Source organism: Polypterus senegalus, chromosome 2, assembly GCF_016835505.1.
Source record: "Polypterus senegalus isolate Bchr_013 chromosome 2, ASM1683550v1, whole genome shotgun sequence".
NCBI classification, from domain to species: Eukaryota; Metazoa; Chordata; class Cladistia; order Polypteriformes; family Polypteridae; genus Polypterus; species Polypterus senegalus.
Genome location: NC_053155.1, coordinates 311136224 through 311158857, shown reverse-complemented (window position 1 = coordinate 311158857; position 22634 = coordinate 311136224). Strand labels below are relative to the sequence as shown.

The 22634-nt window shown below is 40.0% G+C and overlaps 1 protein-coding gene across 4 annotated transcripts in view; it reads left to right on the top strand.

The window, feature by feature from the left end:
• naxd (NAD(P)HX dehydratase) overlaps positions 1-22634 on the top strand; it is a 96156-nt gene that overhangs the window by 57013 nt on the left and 16509 nt on the right. For all 4 annotated transcript variants that reach the window (XM_039745912.1, XM_039745911.1, XM_039745909.1 and 1 more), the window contains one exon: positions 12978-13086. In XM_039745912.1, coding sequence (XP_039601846.1) covers positions 12978-13086 — 109 coding nt within the window. The remainder of the gene's footprint in view (positions 1-12977; positions 13087-22634) is intronic.

Below are 22634 nucleotides of genomic sequence, written 5' to 3'. Positions count from 1 at the left end.
TTTCTAAGCATCATGGTAGTTGTTGTGCTCCTTTATACAAGTTATTATTGCTTTATCAGAGAGCGAGAGATTGGATTATTATCCTTTATGTTTAACGAAGTGGAGTAATAAACTGAAGAAGGGAGTCGGAGATGGTCTGAATTCATTAAAGTGGCTTTTCTTGCCTTGTTGTGTCCTTTCAATTAAAACGGACACCGTTTTGAGTTTCAACAGCGAGCTGTTTTTTTAAATGCAGCAGCCTTCATTTTTAATTGGAAAAAGAAAAGATAAATCCAATTTGAAATTGCTGCTTAGTAAACAATAGGTTTTATTAAAGATTTTTACCATGTTTATTATTTGTGTTTATTGTTTTCATAAGAAACAAGTACTACGTAACTAAAATGGTAATCCATATTTATAATTACACCTCAAGAATTTGCTAAATATAGAGTGTGTGTGATATATATATATATATATATATATATATATATATATATATATATATATATATATATATATATATATAGAGACACAGACACTAGTGACTGGGAGCCCGATCGAATCAGGCTACAAATTCTACGTTTGTGAAATCCATACTTTTCTCTGCAAAGAATTATTTGTTTTTTTAAAATGATTTTGCTATCATGGCATTTTAGATCTGAGATCGGCTAAAATTTAAACAATGACCGTTGTTAATACCCAGCCATCATTACTCAGTTTGCCAGTAGATGTCAGAAGGACGGATGCCAAAACTGAACTGCCCAAAGATAGATTTCGACGTACCAATCAAATGGCGATACGTTCTAAATTACTTACGGTTCCGGAGCTGTCAAAGGGTTTAAATCTGTCGACGATGTTAGTCCTGGAAAGTACGCCCCACCAAACCAACATTCCAAAAACCAACCGAACTTTCTGTTATCTGCTCGAACCAACACCGACTTACTACACTCGGCCGTCCAGCGGCATCACTGAAGCATTCGAACATTCTTAGCCAATCATGCAATACTGCGTCCGCGTTTGTTATGTTATGTTCTAACTACAGAGGCAGAGTCCCATTGCATGGTTCTAACTTGTATTGAGTCGAGGTATTGACGCGAACACCATACATACGGGGAGTATCAAATTATATATATATATATATATATATATATATATATATATAAATTATACATACATGCAGCCTTCGACTTTTGGTGGTCTATGTAAGTTAGAAGCTGCAGGGCGACTATTTCATTTTACCTTTAATGGTTATCGTAATGGCCTTCTTTGTGTAAAATGAGGTGTTGTAGGTCGTCCTGTGAGACGATTACAGTTTACGCACATCCTCTCAAGTGGTTGCGGGGGAAAAAAAATAAAAATATATAAATATTTAAATAAATATTATATATAAATAAAATATATATATAATAATTATATAATATCCTATTCTAATCCAATCAAAATGAATACAGTATTTTAACTATATTTCACCCAGCCTTACCCACTGGTCCTAGAAACATGACATTTGGAGGATCCGTTCCTTTTATGACGTAGGCACCCACTATAGAAAGGATTTTTCCAACTTCTGTCCCTGAGGGAGTGAAAAGGCAAAAGTATATTTTTTACAAATTTGATCATCATACATAATAAAGTAAACTTTTTTTGAGAAAATCTAACAAGCAACTTTAATAAACAATTATTGATGAAATTTGAGATATGAAAAATTCAATTAAAAAGATTAATCTTGATGATAAAAAGTATAAAAGAACCCTTATGGAAAAGATGCAATCAAATGTGTGATTTAGCACATATAACCAGAAATATAAAGACCCGATATATTTTCAAATATTAAAAATATACTATGTGAACTTAAAAAGATAAAGATATAACCAATAGTGTATTAATATTACCATTGTTGGTAATTATTGAGTTATTATGAGAGCTGTTCCTCATGAATGCATCATATGAGATATAAAAGGAGATGCTAATAAATAAAGATGTGTTTTAATGAAAAGTTTTATTTAGCTCACCTTGATGAGCAGATTTCTACTATCTATTTAAAATTACTGATAACTGAGACTGCAGTATGTTGTGATGGTGAAAACTACTTTTCTTGATTAAACTTTATTTCAGGTAACTACAGAACAGAACATTTTAAACAGTTTGCCATTTTCTTTTATACCATATGTATTATAGGTAAATATTTTTGTACATATTTTATTAGAGTGTGTATTATAAGGAACTTGTATCTATTGTATTTTTATGGACACTGAACAATAAGCCTACACAATTTCATTTTGTTAATAAAAATAAAAATGTTAACACCTGTGGTCTATAGTTTAATAATATAAATACCAAAGTTAACACTTTAATGTAGGACATGACAGATCTACAGGGTGGTCCACATCTAATTATGCAGATCCAGATCGTCTGGATGACTTTGATTTATGTGCGGACGATTCCAGTTTGGCACAAAGACGATTCTTCATGTCGCCAGTTCGCACACTTCTCGATGGTTTGGGATATTTTGGGTGATTTTCTATGTAATAAACTTAATAAGGTATAACGTAATGAAAAATTGCATAATTAGATCTGGACCACCCTATATGTGTCTGGTTATGTAGGATCTTAGTGTAAAAAGTTTTTTAAGGGACAAAGGAAAAAAAATCTGAATTGGTCGATCAAGTAACATGAAATCAGTGATCGGTCTCGGCTTTAAAAGCCTGATTGGATCATCCCTAACATGTGCCCTTCTAAACGATGTCCAATCAATTCAGTTTGCCACAGGTGGACCTGAGTGAATTTGGAGTTCCACAGCAAAGGTTCTAAATTATTATTGGAATAAGAGATTTCAGTTTTTGATTTTTAATAAATTTGCAAACCTTTCTGAAAACATGATTGGTAGGCCAAAAAAGAAGGGGGTATAAAACACTTTTTGGATCAGTTGTATGGGAAAATATATAAGGTCGTACAAAAAGTGCTTTTCTAGTGCGTTTTCTTTTATTTCATGAAGTCTTTAAAGGTTAACTTCATCAAAGAGGTGGGATGTATCAGCCTTTAAACGTCTTAATCCACTGAAATCTATTCAGATACACGGAAAATCATGCGAATTATGCTACTCAGTCCTCACCTTGACTTTTCTTCCTGGATACATTTATCATATTAGCCTCTGGACTGACCAGCTCTTTTAGGCCGCGTACGCGCAGAGACTTTTCCTTTTGTGTTGTGATCAGGTGCCCTCTCACAATTAACATCTCACTTGTACTGATGGCAGATCATAAGCAGGTTTAAACTGTGCAATTTTACAGGCTCATGAACGGTAGGAAGCAATTTGAACAACTCTGCGCGATTACGTGGTGAGGCTTTATGGTAGCCATGCGATTTGACACTGAACAGTGACCTGATTTATTTTACTGTATCTCTTTTTTTTATGTTAGATTAAAGTAGCTAAGATTGATATCCGTATTTGCTTGATTAGCATGAATCTCATGACTAGTGGACTGTATAACTAATGCTAATCTGTTGGCACAAACATGCAGTTCTACTTGGAATTTGTAGCAGCAGGCCCTTGTCCCCGAGTAGATCTTCTTTGAAGGTCTTGTCATATTTCTTGGACATAATATCATATAGGGGTTGGTTTTCTTGATACAACTTGGATCAGTCCGTGCTCTTTCCCATACGTTCACAAATGTTTTGTTGCCGTTCTTGCAAAAAGTATAAACATGGAGCCACTTCCTGTTTCGTCAATAAAAATGGAAATGCTGAATAGGACCTGATGAACTTGGGCTGAAAGTGCCTGCCATTTTTTTTTTTTTGGACATGCCACTTGAAACACATCTCATGCATTGTGAGAAACTTTACAACTTTCAAACACTTTCTCGTGGTTCTGTGCCAAATTAAAAAAAAATATATATTGGACGTCTGGAAGTCTGGTTAAAATTGCTTAAATATACACTCATTACACTCATCCAGAGTGACATTGGAGTGTTTGCTTCTCTACAAAGTGCTTCTAGGAATTGGTACTTTTTTCAGATTGGTTGATACGTTCTAGATACTGCAATGAATGAGAGCCTGGTCTTCATGATCTTCTGTCTGTCACTCTCTCTTCACATACCCTGTCATTTTTAATTTAAATCCGAGTGTTAGTTTAGCATATGATTTACTGAACACTCCCCATGTGCATGGTGTTTTGAATTCTATTAACCATGCAACTTTGATTTTGCTGTTAATGTTGACACTTTCCGATCAATCGGACTGCGTTTGCTGTTATCTGCGTACATGCAACATTCTTAAACTCTGCTCCATCTGAGTTCATTGTCTCTGACAAAGAGAGAGTGTTGACTCTGCCACATTTTCCCAAAAATTTGGTTAATCCTTGTCACCTATAAGGCCATCACTCACCTGAGATCAGTTTATCAGTCGCATCCCCAAGTTTCTGACTCGAGTCAAGCTGGCTCCAAAGTGTGAGCATGTGTTTGAGGTGAGAGTTTGAGAGTTGGTCCTCATTTTGTCAGTAAGCGTTGTGTCAACAGAATCACTCTAGTAACAACACTGGCGATTTAAATAATGATTTATTCACAGAAACTGAGTGAGTTCAAACTGGTATTACTCTAAAATATGTGTATTTTATTAAAAATATTGTTACATAAATCAATTCTGGAAAATAGTCTTGTGCACGACATTGAAGTACATTTAAATTAAGCCATGCTTTTGCATTAACTCCTAATGTCCAGTTTAGATAGATATATAGATAGATATGAAAGGCACTATAAAATAGACAGGTAGACAGACAAATAGACTGACAGATGTACTTTATTTGTCCCCAAGGAGAAATTAGAAACATGGCTATGGTCGATAGGTAGATATGAAAGGCACTATAAGATAGATAGATAGATAGGTAGATACTTTATTAATCCCAGGACGAAATTCCCATACTCCAGCAGCAGCATACTGATAAAAAAAAAAATATTAAATTAAAAAGTGATAACAATGCAGGTATAACAGACAATAACTTTGTATAATGTTAACGTTTACCCCCCCCTGGGTGGAACTGAAGAGTCGCATAGTGTGGGGTCTCCTCAGTCTGTCAGTGAGCAGGATGGTGACAGCAGTCTGTCTGTCGCTGAAGCTGCTCCTCTGTCTGGAGATGATCCTGTTCAGTGGATGCAGTGGATTCTCCATGATTGACAGGAGTCTGCTCAGCGCCCGTCACTCTGCCACGGATGTCAAACTGTCCAGCTCCGTGCCTACAATACAGCCTGCCTTCCTCACCAGTTTGTCCAGGCGTGAGGCATCCCTCTTCTTTATGCCGCCTCCCCAGCACACCACCGTGAAGAAGAGGACACTCGCCACAACCGTCTGGTAGAACATCTGCAGCATCTTATTGCAGATGTTGAAGGACACCAGTCTTCTAAGGAAGTATAGTCGGCTCTGTCCTCTCTTACACAGAGCATCAGTATTGGCAGTCCAGTCCAATCTATCATCCAGCTGCACTCCCAGGTATTTATAGGTCTGTACCCTCTGCACAGTCACCTCTGATGATCACGGGGTCCATGAGGGGCCTGGTCCTCCTAAAGTCCACCACCAGCTCCTTGGTTTTGCTGGTGTTCAGTTGTAGGTGGTTTGAGTCGCACCTTTTAACAAAGTCCTTGATTAGGTTCCTATACTCCTCCTCCTGCCCATTCCTGATGCAGCCCACGATAGCAGTGTCGTCAGTGAACTTTTGCACGTGGCAGGACTCTTGAGTTGTATTGGAAGTCTGATGTATGTTGGCTGAACAGGACCAGAGAAAGTCCAGTCCCCTGCGGCGCTCCTGTGTTGCTGAACACAATGTCAGACCTGCAGTTCTCGAGCCGCACATACTAGGGTCTGTCTGTAAGATAGTCCACGATCCATGCCACCGGGTGTGACTCTGCTCCCATCTCAGTCAGCTTGTCCCTAAGGTGCAGAGGTTGGATGGTGTTGAAGGTGCTAGAGAAGTCCAGAAACATAATTCTTACAGCACCACTGCCTCTGTCCAGGTGGGAGAGGGATCGATGAAGCATATAGATGATGGCATCCTCCGCTCCCATCTTCTCCTGGTATGCGAACTGCAGAGGGTCGAGGGCGTGGCGGACCTGTGGCCTCAGGTGGTGAAGCAGCAGCCGCTCCATGGTCTTCATCACATGTGACATCAGAGCGACAGGCCAGAAGTCATTCAGCTTACCAGGACGTGATACCTTTGGCACTCAGGTGATACAAGATGTTTTCCAAAGCCTCAGGACTCTCCCCTGTTCCAGGCTCAAGTTGAAGATGCGCTGTAGAGGACTCCCCAGCTCCAATGCACAGGCCTTCAGCAGTCATGGCGATACTCCATCTTGACCCGCTGCTTTGCTGGCATGAAGTCTCCTCAGCTCTCTGCTTACCTGGGCTGCTGTAATTGTGGGTGGGGATGTCTCTCCTATGCTGGTATCAGCAGAGGAATGGGTGGAGAGTGCAGTACTCCGAGGTGAGAGTGGGTTAGGGTGGTCAAACCTGTTAAAGAAGTTGTTTATTTGGTTTGCTCTCTCCACGTCTCTCTCAATGGTGGCACCCCGCTTCGAGCTGCAGCCAGTGATGATCTTCATCCCATCCCACACTTCCTTCATGCTGTTATTCTGCAAGTTCTGCTCCAGCTTTCTCCTGTACTGTTTCTTCGCCGCCCTGAGCTGGACTCGAAGTTCCTTCTGCACGCTCTTGAGCTCATGCTGATCACCATCTTTAAAAGCCCTTTTCTTCTGGTTTAAAAGGCCCTTGATGTCACTCAGAATCCATGACTTGTTGTTAGCATAGCAGCGTACTGTTCTTACTAGAACTACAATGTCCATACAGAAGTTGATGTAGTCAGTAGCGCAGTCAACAACCTCCTCAATGTCCTCACTATGTGTCCCCTGCAGGATAACCCAGTCCGTAGTTCATGTCTCTCAGAGCCTGCTCTGCCTCAGGGGACCACTTCCAGAATGAGCGTGTGGTTGTTGGTAGCGCCCTCACTCTTGGTTTGTAGTGAGGCTGAAGCAGAACCAGATAGATAGATATGAAAGGAACTATAAAATAGACGGACAGACAGACAAATAGACTGGCAGATGTACTTAATTTGTCCCAAAGGAGAAATTAGAAACATGGCTATGGCTAAACCTCAAGATTTTATATGGGGTAATCATAACCTAGCAGAAGTGGCACATTTATAGTTCACAGGGCACTACGGTCAGAACTCAGTATTCATTCATTCATTTTCCACCACTTATCTGAAACATGGCTGCAGGAGCAACAGTCGGAGAAGTGAGGCCTAAACATTCTTTCCCCCCAAACACACTTGCCAACACTTGGAACCCCATGCTGTCCCAGCTCTCTCTGAATTCATTATTATTATTATTAGACTGACATTTTTATTGAAGGAGATTTACAATATTTGAGATACAGCAGCTCTTTAAATAAATGAATATATATATATATCCACTATGGTTTGAACACACAACAGAATGAAGAAAACGTTTGCCGTGGCAGTCCCAGTCCCAGTGAGACATTATACAGAAGTGTTGCTTTTGGCATAAATGATCCCCAGTCATGTTTCTTGACGCACTTCTGCTGAATAATTCATTCACTGACAACCCTCAATGTTGGTATGTCACAGAGAGAATGTGCAGCATTGTTTATAAAGGCACTGAGTTTTGTACTAATTCTCTCCTTTGCGAAGACGTCTAGAGGGTCCAGAGTGTGTTCTATAACTGAGCTTTCCCTTTTAATTGGCTTGCTAATTTGGTTGACCTCTCTTGAAGTGGTGTGACCAGCCCAGCCCAGCTCAGCCCACTACACTGTAGAAAATCACTTTGGCCATCACAGAGTTGTAGAAGATGTGAAGGATGTCACTTCCCACATTAAACAAATACACTGCTCTAAGGAAAAAGAGCCTAATCTGCCATATCTGCTCCTCTGTGTTTTGAACCCTGTCATTGATGCTGACCCCCAAAGTGCTTTTAATTAGTCAAGAGTCCTGTCATCAATTCAAAAACTCGTTTGAGCAGTTGTGAGCATATGACGGTAACACAAGTTATGTGACTTTTTTTTTTTTTTTTCTCAAGGACTCCGGACCACTACAAGTATTATATATAATATAAATAATCAGTAACGACGTACTGCACGATAACATGCAGTGAATCCACTTGACTTGAGCATTCCTTGTTTTCCTCCTCTTTCTCTGTACATTTAATATTCGTTTGCTCAGAGATTGATGCGCTTGCTGCTTCCTGATCAGCTCTCGTTTTCTCCACCCTAGCGGCCCACTGCTTCTGTTCTTCCGTCTGCATCTTTTTGCATTAAAACTGATGAAGTCAGTGTTTGTGTTGCAATTACTTGTTTTCTTTAATTTTTCACTTAAGCTGGCACTTAAGTCTTCAATCTGCCTCAAGAATGACTTAAGATATGAAGGGGTAGAGGAAGTGACAGTGAAGGTGGTAGGGATACATACAAATAGATCCAAATAGGTACAACTAGACTAGTCATACACTGATAAATTGAATCAGTAGCATCAGTTACCATTTAAGTGTTAAGCACTATACTGTATCTTGTTAAATTAATATGTATAAAGTAAATAATTAAACATGGGAATAATACTTTATTGGATATTATCATTAGTTAATAAAAAAGGATATCTTTATCACACAGTCAAATGAAAAACCCTCTCAGCCTGCATAATAATTGACTCTCCTTTCAACAATAAAGATAACAGTGGTGTGTCCTTCATTTACTAGGAACATCGGAGTACTGCGGCGTTTTCTGAACAAACATTTTTAGTGAAGCCGTATTTACTATGAAATAAAATCAAATGTTTAAAACTGGCTGTGCACAAATGTGTGTCCCCTTGTCATTTTGCTGATTTGAATGCCTGTCACTGCTCAGTGCTGATTACTTGGTTGGATGAGCTCGTGAACCCTTGAACTTCATAGACAGGAGCGTCCAATCATGAGTGGTCAAAGGTATTTAAGGTGGTCAATTACAAGTTGTGCTTCCTTCCCTTTGACTCTCCTTTGAAGAGTGACAGACAGCATGGGATCCTCAAAGCAACTCTCCAAAGATCTGAAAACAAAGATTGTTGAGTCTCCTGGTTTAGGGGAAGGCTACAAAAGCCATCTCAGAGGTTTAAACTGTCAGTTTCAACTGTAAGGAATGGAATCAGGAAATGGAAGGCCACAGGCACAGTTGCTGTTAAACCAGCAGGTCTGGCAGGCCAAGAAAAATACAGGAGCGGCATATGAGCAGGATTGTGAGAATGGTGACAGACAACCCACAGATCACCTCCAAAGACCTGCAAGAACATCTCGCTGCAGATGGTGTATCTGTCCATCGTTCTACAGTTCAGCGCAGTTTGCACAAAGAACATCTGTATGGCAGGGTGATGAGAAAGAAGCCCTTTCTGCACTTGCGCCACAAACAGAGTCGCTTGTTGTATGCCAATGCTCATTTAGACAAGCCAGAGTCATTTTGGAACAAAGTGCTTTGGACTGATGAGACAAAAATGGAGTTATTTGGTCAGAACAAAAAGTGCTTTGCATGGCAGAAGAAGAAAACCGCATTCCAAGAAAAACACCTGCTACCTCCTGTCAAATCTGGTGGAGGTCCCATCATGCTGTGGGGCTGTGTGGCCAGTTCAAGGACTGGGGTCCTTATTAAAGTCGAGTGTTGGATGAATTCAACCCAATATCAACAAATTCTTCAGGATAATGTTCAAGCATCAGTCACAAAGTTGAAGTCACTCAGGGGTTGGATATTCCAACAAGACAAGGACCCAAAACACAGTTGGAAATCTACAAAGGCATTCATGCAGAGGGAGAAGTACAATGTTCTGGAATGGCCGTCACAGTCCCCTGACTTGAATATCATCGAAAATCTATGGGATAATTTGAAGCAGGCTGTCCATCAAATTGAACTGAACTGGAGAGATTTTGTATGAAGAATGGTCAGAAATACCTCCATCCAGAATCCAGACACTCATCACAGGCTATAGGAGGACAACGTCTGGAGGCTCAAAGGAGCAAAAGGAGGCTCAACTAAGTATTGATGTCATATCTCTGTTGGGGTGCCCAAATTTATGCACCTGTCTAATTTTGTTATGATGCATATTTTCTGTTAATCCAATAAACTTCACGTCACTGCTGAAATCCTACTGTGTCCATAAGGCATGTCAGATATTAAAAGGAAGTTGCTACTTTGAAAGCTCAGCTAATGATGAACAAAAATCAGAGAATTAAGAGGGGTTCTCAAACTGTAGATATGTATTATATATATATATATATATAGTCTGTGTGTGTGTACAGGGGAACCACGGGTCACAACAGTAATTCGTTCCAAAACTCTGGTCATAACCTGATTTGGTCGTGACCCAACCTAATTTCCGCCATAGGATTGTATGTAAATACAATTAATCCATTCCAGACCGTATGAGCTATATGTAAATATATTTTCTTTAAAGATTTTTAAGCACAAAAATAGTTAATTACACCATAGAATGCACAGCGTAATAGTAAACTAAATGTAAAAACATTGAATAACACTGAGAAAACCTTGAACAGAGAAAAACTAACCTTGCAAGAGTTTTTTTTAAATGAGTTTTAAGCACAGGCAAAGAAAATGAAAATTTGAAAAATCTTTAATTTATACATAAACAGCCAAGAAAGCTAACCTTGCATGAGTCGAGTTCTGGCATGAAAGAAGTGAGGAGGAAGCTGGTAATGCTTGTGGCTGGCCGGCCAGTGGGCAAACATCTGCCTCATTCTGTCAGTTGTGAGAAGCAGATCATAAATACTGTATGTGATTCAGTCCTGCCAAATACTACAAAGAGTACACGACACTTGTTTTGCCCTAATTGAGGCCCCCTCAGGTGTACAGTAATCCCTCGCTATATCGCGCTTTGACTTTCGCGGTTTCACTCTATCGGATTTTAAATGTAAGCACATCTAAATATATATCACAGATTTTTAGCTGGTTACGCTTTCTGGACAATGGGTCTTTTAATTTAGGTTACATGCTTCCTCAGTTTGATTGCCCAGTTGATTTCATACAAGGGATGCTATTGGCGGTTGGCTTAAAAGCTACCCAATCAGAGCATGTATTACATATTAACTAAAACTCCTCAATGCTATAAGATATGCTTCCCGCGTGGCGCTTGTTTGCTTCTCTCTATCTTTCTCACTCTCTCTGCCTGGCGGAGGGGGTGTGAGCAGAGGGGCTGTTTGCACAGAGGACACGGACGCTCCTCTACAAAATGCCGCTTTATTTTATTTTTTCTGTATACTTAAAAGCATGTATTGATTTTTTGATTGTTTGCTCTCTCTCTCTCTCTCTGACATTTTCTGCTCCTGACGGCGCTCCTTTAAAGATAAGATATGTTTGCTTTCTTTTAATTGTGAGAAAGAACTGTCATCTCTGTCTTGTCATGGAGGACAGTTTAAACGTTTGACTAAAGGGTGTTATTTCATGTCTAGAGGGCTCTAATAATGTTAACAGTGTGGGAGAGTTTATAAGGGCTTAAAATATATAAAAATAACTACACAAACATATGGTTTCTACTTCGCGGATTTTCACCTATCGCGGGGGGGTCTGGAACGCAACCCCCGCAATCGAGGAAGGATTACTGTACACACCTTCCCCTTAGGGTGCTGATGTCCAAGGTTTGATCATACATACATATATATATATATATAGATATATAGATATATATATATATATATATATAGAGATATAGATATATATATATATATATATATAATATATAGATAGATAGATAGAGAGAGTAATGTGCCCATTTACTGCTGATCAAGTTGAGGTACTTCAGGCCTCTGGTAAGTGTCTGTGTCATTCAAAATGATGGTGAATCACAAACATTTTTAGTAATAAAATGCATTGCCTTTGTCCTACCGACAGATGGTGCATCACAAACATTAACACTGCTTTCATGAATGCCATTCCAAATGACTTATAACAGACACATATGCATTGCATGGTGCACTGCAAACATGAATGCTGAAGTATATGTTGATTACAGCAAGGTAATAATGTTCTAGAATTTGCCAAAACCATCCACAGTTATAAAATCTTTTGTTCTGAGACCCTGTAAAGTAATCATTTTTCTACCTCTTGGGAGACCCTTGAAGGTTTGTTTTTGTTGACGCTGCTCCACATGGCTAATTCTTATTCATTCGGTCTGCGTCACCTTTTTAAATTCCTAGACTACCACTAGCAGCTATTGCAAACTCCTTTAGTGAAACCAGCACAGTTGGGGGTTCTCCTTGGTGAAACAAGCTCACTTAGAAAAGGGAAAACCTATCATGCAGCGGCCCTGATCAGTTAGATGATCCACTGTGACGCATTCATGGATCAACAATGGCAACCCGGATCATGACCCAGTGGTTGAGAAGCCCAGCCTTGCATTGACCCAGCCTGTGGTGCTGCTCCACACTGTCAGTTAAAGTATGGCAACCGCTGACCCACAGAGCCTTATTTTCAGTGACACTTTGTAACCGACTTGGAGCCACATGGCTGATCCCAAATGGAGCTCAATGTCAGCACATGACTGTACTTATACATACAATTATCTCTATACAGTTCTATTGGCTTTTGACTTGCTTATATTTCATGTGAAGTTATCGTATAACGTGCTATTTCCATATTATAAAATATAAAGGATATCTGAAGTATTTGTTGATTTGTTTACAGCAATTACATATGCAGAATGGGTTAATGCCGTTGGTCTCATGTAACCCTGCAACGCTGCTGTTCTCATGTAACTGATTATCATTTTCTTTTCATTATAAGCCTGTGATAATTTTCCAGACTAAGAAGAATAATTGTGGTAAATATATATTGAATTGAGATTTCAGAACCACAAGCTTGATTTTTGATTTTTTTTTTTCCTCTGTTTGTAGATGAAGTGCGACTTTCTTATTTGCACACCCTCTGAAGTGCTGTAAGCAGTTAACAGTTTGACTTTGCTATCTCTTCTTCTGTAGAGACGCCCCTAATGCTGTCGATGAAGTTGACAAGTGGCTATCTCGGCTTCATACGATAGTAGTAGGCCCGGGATTAGGCCGTGATGAACAGCTACTTGAAAATGCCAAGGTAATGTCATCTCATCTTAGTGTCAGAGTGTCAAAGTAAAAGCAGCCCACGGCTCCTTTAAAGGCTGATAAAAGCCACACGAAAACTTAAGTCTTTGCCTTGCTGTATGTGCTGACTGGAATTGAATATAGTTTGGGGCCATTTTTGATGGACTGAAATCAAAAGTTGTGTATCTTTATATAAATTAAGAATGTTTACACGATAGGAGATTTCTTTATTCCAAATATTGATATTTTAAGATAAAATAAAATAGCCATTGTTGTATGACTGAGATGTTAAAGGGGCTTGTGTCTGCTGTATTCAGTTACTAACTTTTCCATTCTGCTTGGTCTGCCATTTCAAAATTTCAACACCACTCAAAACCTGTGCAGTAAAGTATAGATAAAATGTAAAATTCAGAATGTCTAGAGCAGGGGGTCCTCAGTCACAGTCCTGGAGGGCCACAGTGGCTGCAGGTTTTTGTTCTAACCCATTTGCTTAATTAGAAAGCAGTCCTTACCAATAATTTCATGGCTTGTTGGTGCTTTAACTCTGCTATGTCTGGTCATCCTCATATCCTAGATTTTCTTCCCCTTTCTAAGGATATCATCCAAATGATTTGAAGGCTAAAATAGATGAGTAGTTCTCAGTCCTTCACTTTTTTCTCTTCACTTTTCCTTCCAAATATTTAATTAAGCCCAATAGTGCATGATAAATACACACAGAGGTGTAAATGGTAACAAGCCAAATGGAGAAATCCTGCTCTCTTTTGTCATTTGCATGTTATTGCTAATTAGGAGCAATTAAAACCGAGAATACAACTGTTTAAGACTAAAATAAGCAATAAGGGTTCAAAATCTTAATGAGCGACATGACTAAAGTGAAGCAGAAGTGTCACTTGAGCAATAAGGGCTTCTTATTAAGCAGTTGGGTTGGAGTGAAAACCTGCAGCCACTGCGGCCCTCCAGGACCGTGACTGAGGACCCCTGCTCTAGAGTCTTGACCAAAGTCTAAAGTAGATCGGAGTCTGAGGTGGAAAGGTGAATAAACAGCTGCAGGCTGTAAAGCAGCAATAGACAGGACCCAAACATTAATGTTGGAATATGGATTTTGAACATTTTAAAGAGATGGTTATTAATCACTGTGAATAAAATATTAAATGCATGTGGAGAAATGATGTGGAAGAACTTGAGTGTGTAGTCCAGTGTTTCCCAACCTCGGTCCTGGGGACCCCCTGTGGCTGCAGGTTTTTGTTCCAACCGGATTCCTGATAACGCTGATCTCATTTCATTAACTGATATTTGTTTTCTCTTATTCGACATTTGGAAAAGCACAGTAGTGTGATTTTTACATTTATAAGACATTTATAAATATTTCTGCTTTTGCTATCGATTTAAATACTTAACTCTCTCTTTTGTTGATTTCATTATATTTTCACCTTTTTCTGTGTAGTTTTTCCCTTTCGTTATATCTTAATAATGATAATCAAAAAAAAAAACAAGCAGAGCAGACACCCAGGAAAACAACACGGAATAATCAAAGGCTGCAACTACTTTTGTGTCAGACCCACTAATTAGTAAATAACGGATTCATTAAACAATTAGAAAAGTAGAATGAAAATCAAGATGAAAATATTGTTAAAAAGAAAAAAAAATACATTATTCCTCTATAACTGTTTGGTACATTTTAATATATATATATATATATATAATATAATATAATATAATATAATATATTCGTTCGTTCCCAGTGCACCACACCTGTCACTTCGTCGCTTACCCGTCGCCACAGGGCATGAAAGATGATGTGAGATTGATGACTGATGACTTGCGTGGCTGACTTTGTTTATAGTGAGGAAGAGTTGCGCGGTGTCAACCTCACTCTCTCGTCCGGGACCACCTGTATCCAGTGGCAAGACCTAAGTCATGACGACCGGAGATGGGTGCGGATGCAGTGGATGACCAAGATGTTCTACGTGCCTCATCTTGCTCTGTGCACTCCACGGTGCATTGCTGTAATCACCTTGATCTCCGTTGGACTTAAATGATCTCTTCCGCAGGTTCCGCCGATGTCCAGACTTCGCATGCGTAGGTAGGCAGACCTAGTTCACCGAGGGTTTGGGCCCATCAGCTACCCTCACCTGGTTTAGCCGGCCAGTGGAAGCCGTTGTCCGGGGTATGGCCGCTGTTGCATGCTAACAGCTGCAGGGAGAGCCACAGGTGAGGACCAAAGTGGACGAGCTGCTCCCGGGAGCACCACGTGTTTCCCCATCTGAGGTACTACCTCTACCTGTACACTCCATATACCCTATATATATATAATTTTACCAAACTTAGTTTTCTTATTTCTATATTGTTCCCTAAACACAGAACTTGGGAAATAACACATCACTTAATGAGCCCAGGAGTCCAATTAAAAACAGAAGCTGGTTGGGACAAAAACCTGCAGCCACAGTGGGGGACCCCAGGACCGAGTTTGGGAAACACTGATGTAGGGTCAGGCACTAATGGCACGATCACAACTTTACTACACAAATGAATAACCTAAAGAAAATTTTTTTATTAAACTCAAACTTTGTGGTAAAACTCGTGTATTGTGAGTATCCTGGTGAAATAAGGAGGGGAACAACATGACTGTCTTGTGTCTAATGAATTTAAAAGTAACCTGAAGCAAGTTAGATGATAATTTATGAATTCTGTATGAAAGAGAGCTATCCGTGATACCTGGCTTGCTTCACTAGCATGATAAAGTAACATTTTTCTTCCTTGCAAGAAAAGATGATCAGGATTCAGAAGTTAGCCTGTTGGGAGAGCTGAATGTCTAAGATCACTGGTAGCCCAAGATGGAGAATCAGATAAACCATAAGTTTGTAGTGCGGATGGAACAATTGGAAGAAGGCATTTTTCAAAAGAATTAAGGTGAAGGTTAAAGGTCAGGTTTTTAAGACGGTGGTAAGGCCAGCAATGATGTATGGAGCCGAGGGAGCGCAGGAGAAGAAGTTGGATATGGCATATATGAGAATGTTGAGATGGACATTTGTAGTTACAAAAAAGGACAGCATAGAAAATTTGACAATCAGAGGTACAACACAACTGGGAGAGAAATCTCAGAAAGCACATGAAAGTTGACTGGAGTGGTATGGGCAAGGAATATATTGGCAAAAGACTGGTGGGAATGGAAGTCCAGGGGAAGAGAAAGCAATGGAGGCCTAAGCGGAGGTGTATTAGATATTTACTGTTTTTTCAAATACAGTGCCCTCCATAATGCTGAAATGGGGGGCTTGTTAATGTATGAAAAGTGTTGTGTGACTGAAATGTGTGCAAATCCCTTTGAATGAAAGTCTGCCATGTTCACTTTAATCACGTCAGAATTGTGTGATTTTGTAGTTTTAAAGTGTGGCGCAGAGCAGGAACTCAAGGAAAAATGGCTCTTTGTCCCAAACATTACAGAGGGTACTGTATTTTTGCCTCTTTTTGTCTTTAGATACTTTGTACTTTTAATTCTTTATCAAATTAATATCTTGTATATTAGGCCTGCAAAAATGTATTTTTTTTATTCTTTCTATATTTTGGTCTATTCCTTAGCAAGAAATTGGACTTAATAGTGGTGTAGCTCTCATGACTTTGAAGGGCGTTAGAAACTGTCTGGATTGATGGCACAGAGGCTGTATTTATTTGAATGTTCCATGTTATGAAATGCAATAAAAGGAGAATTGTAACGGCCGACCACTTTACCCAGACTGGCAACTACACTACCAAGACTATTGACTTGGCTAACCTGAGGCTTCTCAAGATGATAACAAGCCGTACTCCTTACAAAGAGTCCTCTTTCCTCCAAATGATGAAATAGCAGGTACTACAAGTCAGCAATGTAAAGTCAAGTGCAGATACATTGACAGTGGATAAATATGTACAAGGACGGACACATTCTCAACACTATATACGTGCACACAGTTCACCACTATGCCACAAGTGATTTGTTATTTTTATATATTTATATGAACACGTGGCTAAATAATAATATTTACAAAAACCCTCCCTTGCCCCTAAACAATAAATGAAGAAACACGGAACACAAACACAGATTAATGATCAATGGCACTTGAAATGTAAGTGGTAAATGAGTCCAAAGCTAATAAAGTATGGCGGTAGTTGAATATTGGCTGAAGTGATATTTTGCTTCGTCCTGAAATACAAAATGACCTCACTGTGAAAGTCCTTGGCAATGGCTGGTAGGAATCCAAACCCCAGGGTTTCTCTGCACTGGTTGTCGTGATGAAGATCCGGATCCTGAAAAAGCAAGCAGTGGAATTGCACAATAAACGGACGTGATGACTTGGAACATGAATGCGTAAATCGTCTCCTTTCTTTCTCTCTCTCATCTTTTCCATTCCTCTTGTTTAAAACTGAATGTCCCGGATATCATTGGCTGATTAAACAGGAAAGTTCCGTCACGGGGTTGTGGACTCCCTTCATCGTCTTTCCCCCTCGTTTGACTTACGGGGACAGCACTTACTTATACACACATACATGATAGTAAACGGGACAACAGAACAAAACGCAGCTCGGCACAGACACATAAAAACACCTATCATTATGTAACCCTGCTACAGAGTCACCATTTTACTGATTTGGATGGAATGTTCAAACTAAAAAGTCCGTGCAAAACAAAAAGTTTCATTTACAATTCTAGCATAAAGTGAATCTAAGCAAAGATGAACTGAACACAATAATGGAATAGTTGGGCAGCCAGAGACATCAGAACTACTCCATTAATGGTGGGTATAGAAAAGAATCCCCCCCTTCGAAATATTCCCATTTTTTTTTTTTGCTTTACAGCCTTACTCAATGCAGTCTCTAACGCCCAAGTGAAAGAAATCACAGCTACAGTTCAGAAGAATTTAAAAAACAAGACCTACTGAGATAATTAAAGGACCACCCCGCAGTGTCAATGTCATTTTGTTGACCCCCCTTTTGCTTTAATGACAGCCTTGAGTCTGTTGTAACTTCTCTATCAGCTTTGCTCACCTAGATTGTGTAATATTTGCCCCCCACTCTTCTTTATAGCTTAACTGTTCAAGTTCAGTCACATTGGATGGTGAGCGTTGGTGGTCTGCTATCTTCAGATCTTTCCACAGATTTTCACTCTGATTTAGGTCTGCGCTCTCACTGGCCACACAAGGACATTCACTTTTATCTCCTTCAGCCACTGTGTGGTCAGTTTTGCTGTGTGCTTCGGGTCGTTGTCGTGTTGAAAGATGAACATTCTGCCCATCCTCAACTTTCTGGCAGAGGGTAGCAGGTTTTCCTCAAGAATTTGATGGTATTTTGCCCCATCCATTTTTCCTTATTCCCTAACGAGAGCCCCAGACCCCCCACAACAGGATGCTGCCCCCTCCATGCTTTACTGTAGGTGTGTATGGTGTGTTGTGGATGGTGAGCTGCATTGGTGGACCATTTGGTGTTGAGGCCAAATAGTTTGATTTTGGTCTCGTCTGACCAGAAGACCTTTTTCCATTTGGCATCAGAATCTTCAAGGTGCATTCTGGCAAAGCTCAAACAAGACTTAATGTGACCTGAGAAGTGACTTTTACCTTGGGACCCTCCCGGACAAGCCACAATTGAGGAGCGCTTGTGAAATTGTTGTCACATTCACACAATGACCACTCTTTGCCAGCAAATCCTGTAACTCCTTCAAAGTGGCCATTGGCCTCTTGGTAGCCCCTCTTACCAGTTTCCTTCTTGCTCTTCCATCCAGTTTGGAGGATCCAGGGAAGGTCCTAGTCGTACCAAACACTTGCCACTTCTTTATTATGGACTTTACTGAGCTTCTTGGGATTGATAAAGCCTTTGAGCTATTTTTGTCTCCATCTCCAGCCTTATGTCTGCCCACAACTCTGTCCCTGAGATCTTCTGAAAGTGACCTGCCACCCATAGTCATTTGTTTGTTGTCAGTTTCAGTGCCAAGTAAGGGAATGAATAGACCAGGAACAGCTTCACTAATCACACTGATTACAATTAATCACAGAAGGAAGGAAGCCATTAACGGCAATGGAAATGGTGGGCACTTACACCTGAGTGATTTGGGGGGGGGGTCCTTTATTAATCACCAGATGTCTTGTTTTTGAATTTTTAATAATTCTTCTGAACTGTAGCTGTGATGTCTTTCACTTTGATGTTAGAGATGGCATTGAGTAAGTAAAGCTGATAAAAAAAAAATATTGGGTTGTGTGTTTTAATTTAAGGCTGTCAAGCAAAAAAAATGGGAATATTTCGAAGGGGGGGGGATTCTCTTCTATACGCACTGTAGATGGCTGGATGGCAGTAGAGCCCCAGTAGCACCTGCTAGTGCGTGACTGTGGAATGAGCCAATGACTAAACAAGCTGTAGGGTGAACGTCACGGAGAGGATGGCTAACCTTAGTTGTGATGGCCTGTGTGTCCAGGGTCGGTTCTGTAAAGCTGCTGGCTTTCCTGTTCGGTTTATTCAGGCTTCTCATGCTACTCCCTCAGCAGGCCATGGTGTTCAACAGTAATTAAGTGATTAATAAGTGAAAAGGACAGGGGGATTAATGGGTGATATCAATAAAAGGAAATAAGAAGATAATACTGTGTGCAGTTCAGATTTCTAATATTTGTCGTCAGTCTTTTTTAAAAAAAAAAGGTTAAAATCTGTGAAAGATCTCACACATCTGAAGATGAAGCAGGTTTGGAGTCTGGCACGCTTTTCAAGATGGCATTAAGTATTTGCATTTATTCTGAGGTTACACTACTGACAACTGTTAATGCAAACTGCTTTTGAGAGAAGAACTATATAAGTTAAGAGAAATGTATTGGTGTTTATCAGTAAAATCCCAGCAGATAAATATTGAAATATATTCAAGTTTCATAACAAATATAGAAGGTGCATGTACCTCTATATTGAGTATACATTGAATTAGAATTTTCTTTCATTTCTCACTGGCGCTGATCTTCCATCTGCATGATGTTTGCATCAAGTTAAGTTTTGAACGTCCCTAAAGTCCTGCTGTCCACCACACTACTTGGTCTCATTTCAAGTGTTTGTGGTTCTCTTGTTTGAAGAAAATGGTTTGTGTGAATTTTCCCCTCAACAAGTTTCCAACTGTGTCCCCGTGTTCTTGATGAGCTCATTTTAAAATACAAGTCTCGATCCACTGGAATAACTCCCTTTATAATATTAAACACTTCAATCATGTCTCCTCTTAATCGTATTTTGCTTAAACTGTAAAGGCTCAGCTCTTTTAATCTTTCCTCATAATTCAACTCCTGTAGCCCTGAATCAGCCTAGTCGCTCTTCTCTGGACCCCCTCTAGTGCTGTTATGTCCTTTTTGTAGCCTGGAGACCAAACCTGCACACAGGACTCCAGATGAGGTCTCACCAGTTTGTTATAAAACTTGAACAGAACCTCCTGTGACTTGTACTCCACATATCAAGGCACTATATAACCTGATAGTCTGTTAGCCTTCTTAATGGCTTCTCAACACTGTCTGGAAGTCGATAGCTTTGAGGCCACTACGACTCGTAAATCCTTCTCATAAGGTGGACTGTCGATTTTCAGACCCCCCATTGTGTATTCGAACCTCACATTTTTACTTCCAATGTGTGATTCTTTACATTTGCTGACATTAAATTTCATCTGCCACAAATCTGCCCAAGCCAGACTGCTGTCTAAGTCCATCTGTGTTGATTCACTGTGTAGCGGCCAGAAACCGCTACTATTCACACCGTCGTGCGTGACGGTGATTTATTTATTTTATATGAGGATTACCAGGGACAACCCCAGCCTTGGCACGACACACACACACTACAGAGACAACAAAGAAAACACACTGGGAACTTAAACGATAAAAAAAAGTATAATGAATATAAATTAACTAATTGAAACAACAATACCACCCCTGATCCCTTCGGCGATATTACATTTAACAGATAAACACGACAAACACGCAGTAAAGTCCATGTATGAAATGATCAGCGGTGAAGTTATGTCCAGTGATTTGAAATGGAAAAACACAGTCCTACCGGTAGTTGCTGAAGTAGGTTGACAGATGAATGGTTCAGGAGCGCTCCTTCTTCCGTGAAAGCCAATGAATCCAGACAACGTCTAACAGTAAACAGGTAGACAAATGATATCCAGACCCCAACAAACAATACAATCCAGGACACTATGATATATGGCAGACAACGCCGGGCAGTTCAACAGTTAAATACCAGCACAAAACGACCAAAACAAACTTCTCTCCTCTTCGACCCCTGCCCTCCTTTTAAACCCCTCTGGCCACCTTTGACCCCAACAGCCCCTGCAAGGACTGCTGGGAGATGCAGTTCTAACTAATGGTAGCACTGCTACAATCGGATTCCAGATTATCTGCCAATCCACTTATCTTGGTATTATCTGCAAACTTGACTAGCTTTTCACTTATACAGTACACCCCCGAAATTTGCAGGGGTTATGTTCCTAGGGCACCCGCGAATTTTGTAAACCCGTATACTGTACAGTACTGTACTGCTGTGTCTCCCACGGTACTAGAATGTAAAATACTGATGTTACCCCTATATGTACTGTGATTCATGCAAGCACGTTTTCTTTGGTATGCGTGGTCGTTTTCCTTGTTATAAGTAGGGTAAACGCGTAATAAATTAATTTAATAAAAATACAGTAAAATGTACGGGTACTCACCAATAATGAATGATATTGATGACGACGATGATGAATTAGCTGTGTAATATGATGCAGAGGATTTACAGCTCCTTGGGTGGAGCGCCGCTTCAGGAGGAGTCGTATCTTCAGACAGGTCGTCTTCTGGTGGGGTTTTGTGCTGGCTTTTCTTCGTAGGTTTGAGGAACATTGTGATGGGAAGTTGCTGTCGTCGTACCACAGAAACTTACAGATACGGTACTCCTGATCGCTATTTCATTCTTCATGTAGCGTACGGTGCTTTCGTTGATGTCATAATGGTGCTGTACTGTGGCATAAGTTTTTAGTTCCAGGAGCAAATCCAGTACTAAACCTTCTCCTGGAGTGTTTAAAACTTCTTCTAGCGCTTGGGTTCATTGCCAGAAGCCTTAGAAGGAGCAGGGAGATTTGGCGACATCTTGTGCATTTAAAAATAACAAAATGGAAAACACGAGGACACTCAGCTGGAGTCGCGTCACAGGGCAGCAGCAAGGAGAAATAACGCTCTGAGATTGGCTACTTTCACCATCCCAAACCGCATTTTCCTCTACGGTTGTTTCCTATTCTCCCTCCCTTTTTGCCATGAAAAATTAGTTCTTAGGAAAAATCCGTGAACAACTGAGGCTGCAAACTCTCTACTGTACTATCCAAATCATGAATGTACTAGTATACTAAAAACTAGCAGAATACCCGCGCTTCGCAGCAGAGAAGAAGTGTGTTAAAGAAGTTATGAAAAAGAAAAGGAAACATTTTAAAAATAATGTAACATTTGCTTTCTATTCGTTTGCATAAGCACAGCACCAGCGTGTCTATAAACTTAATTTAAACTTAAGGTTTACACCGTGTGCTTTGTTTCCGCAGTAGCTGCACCT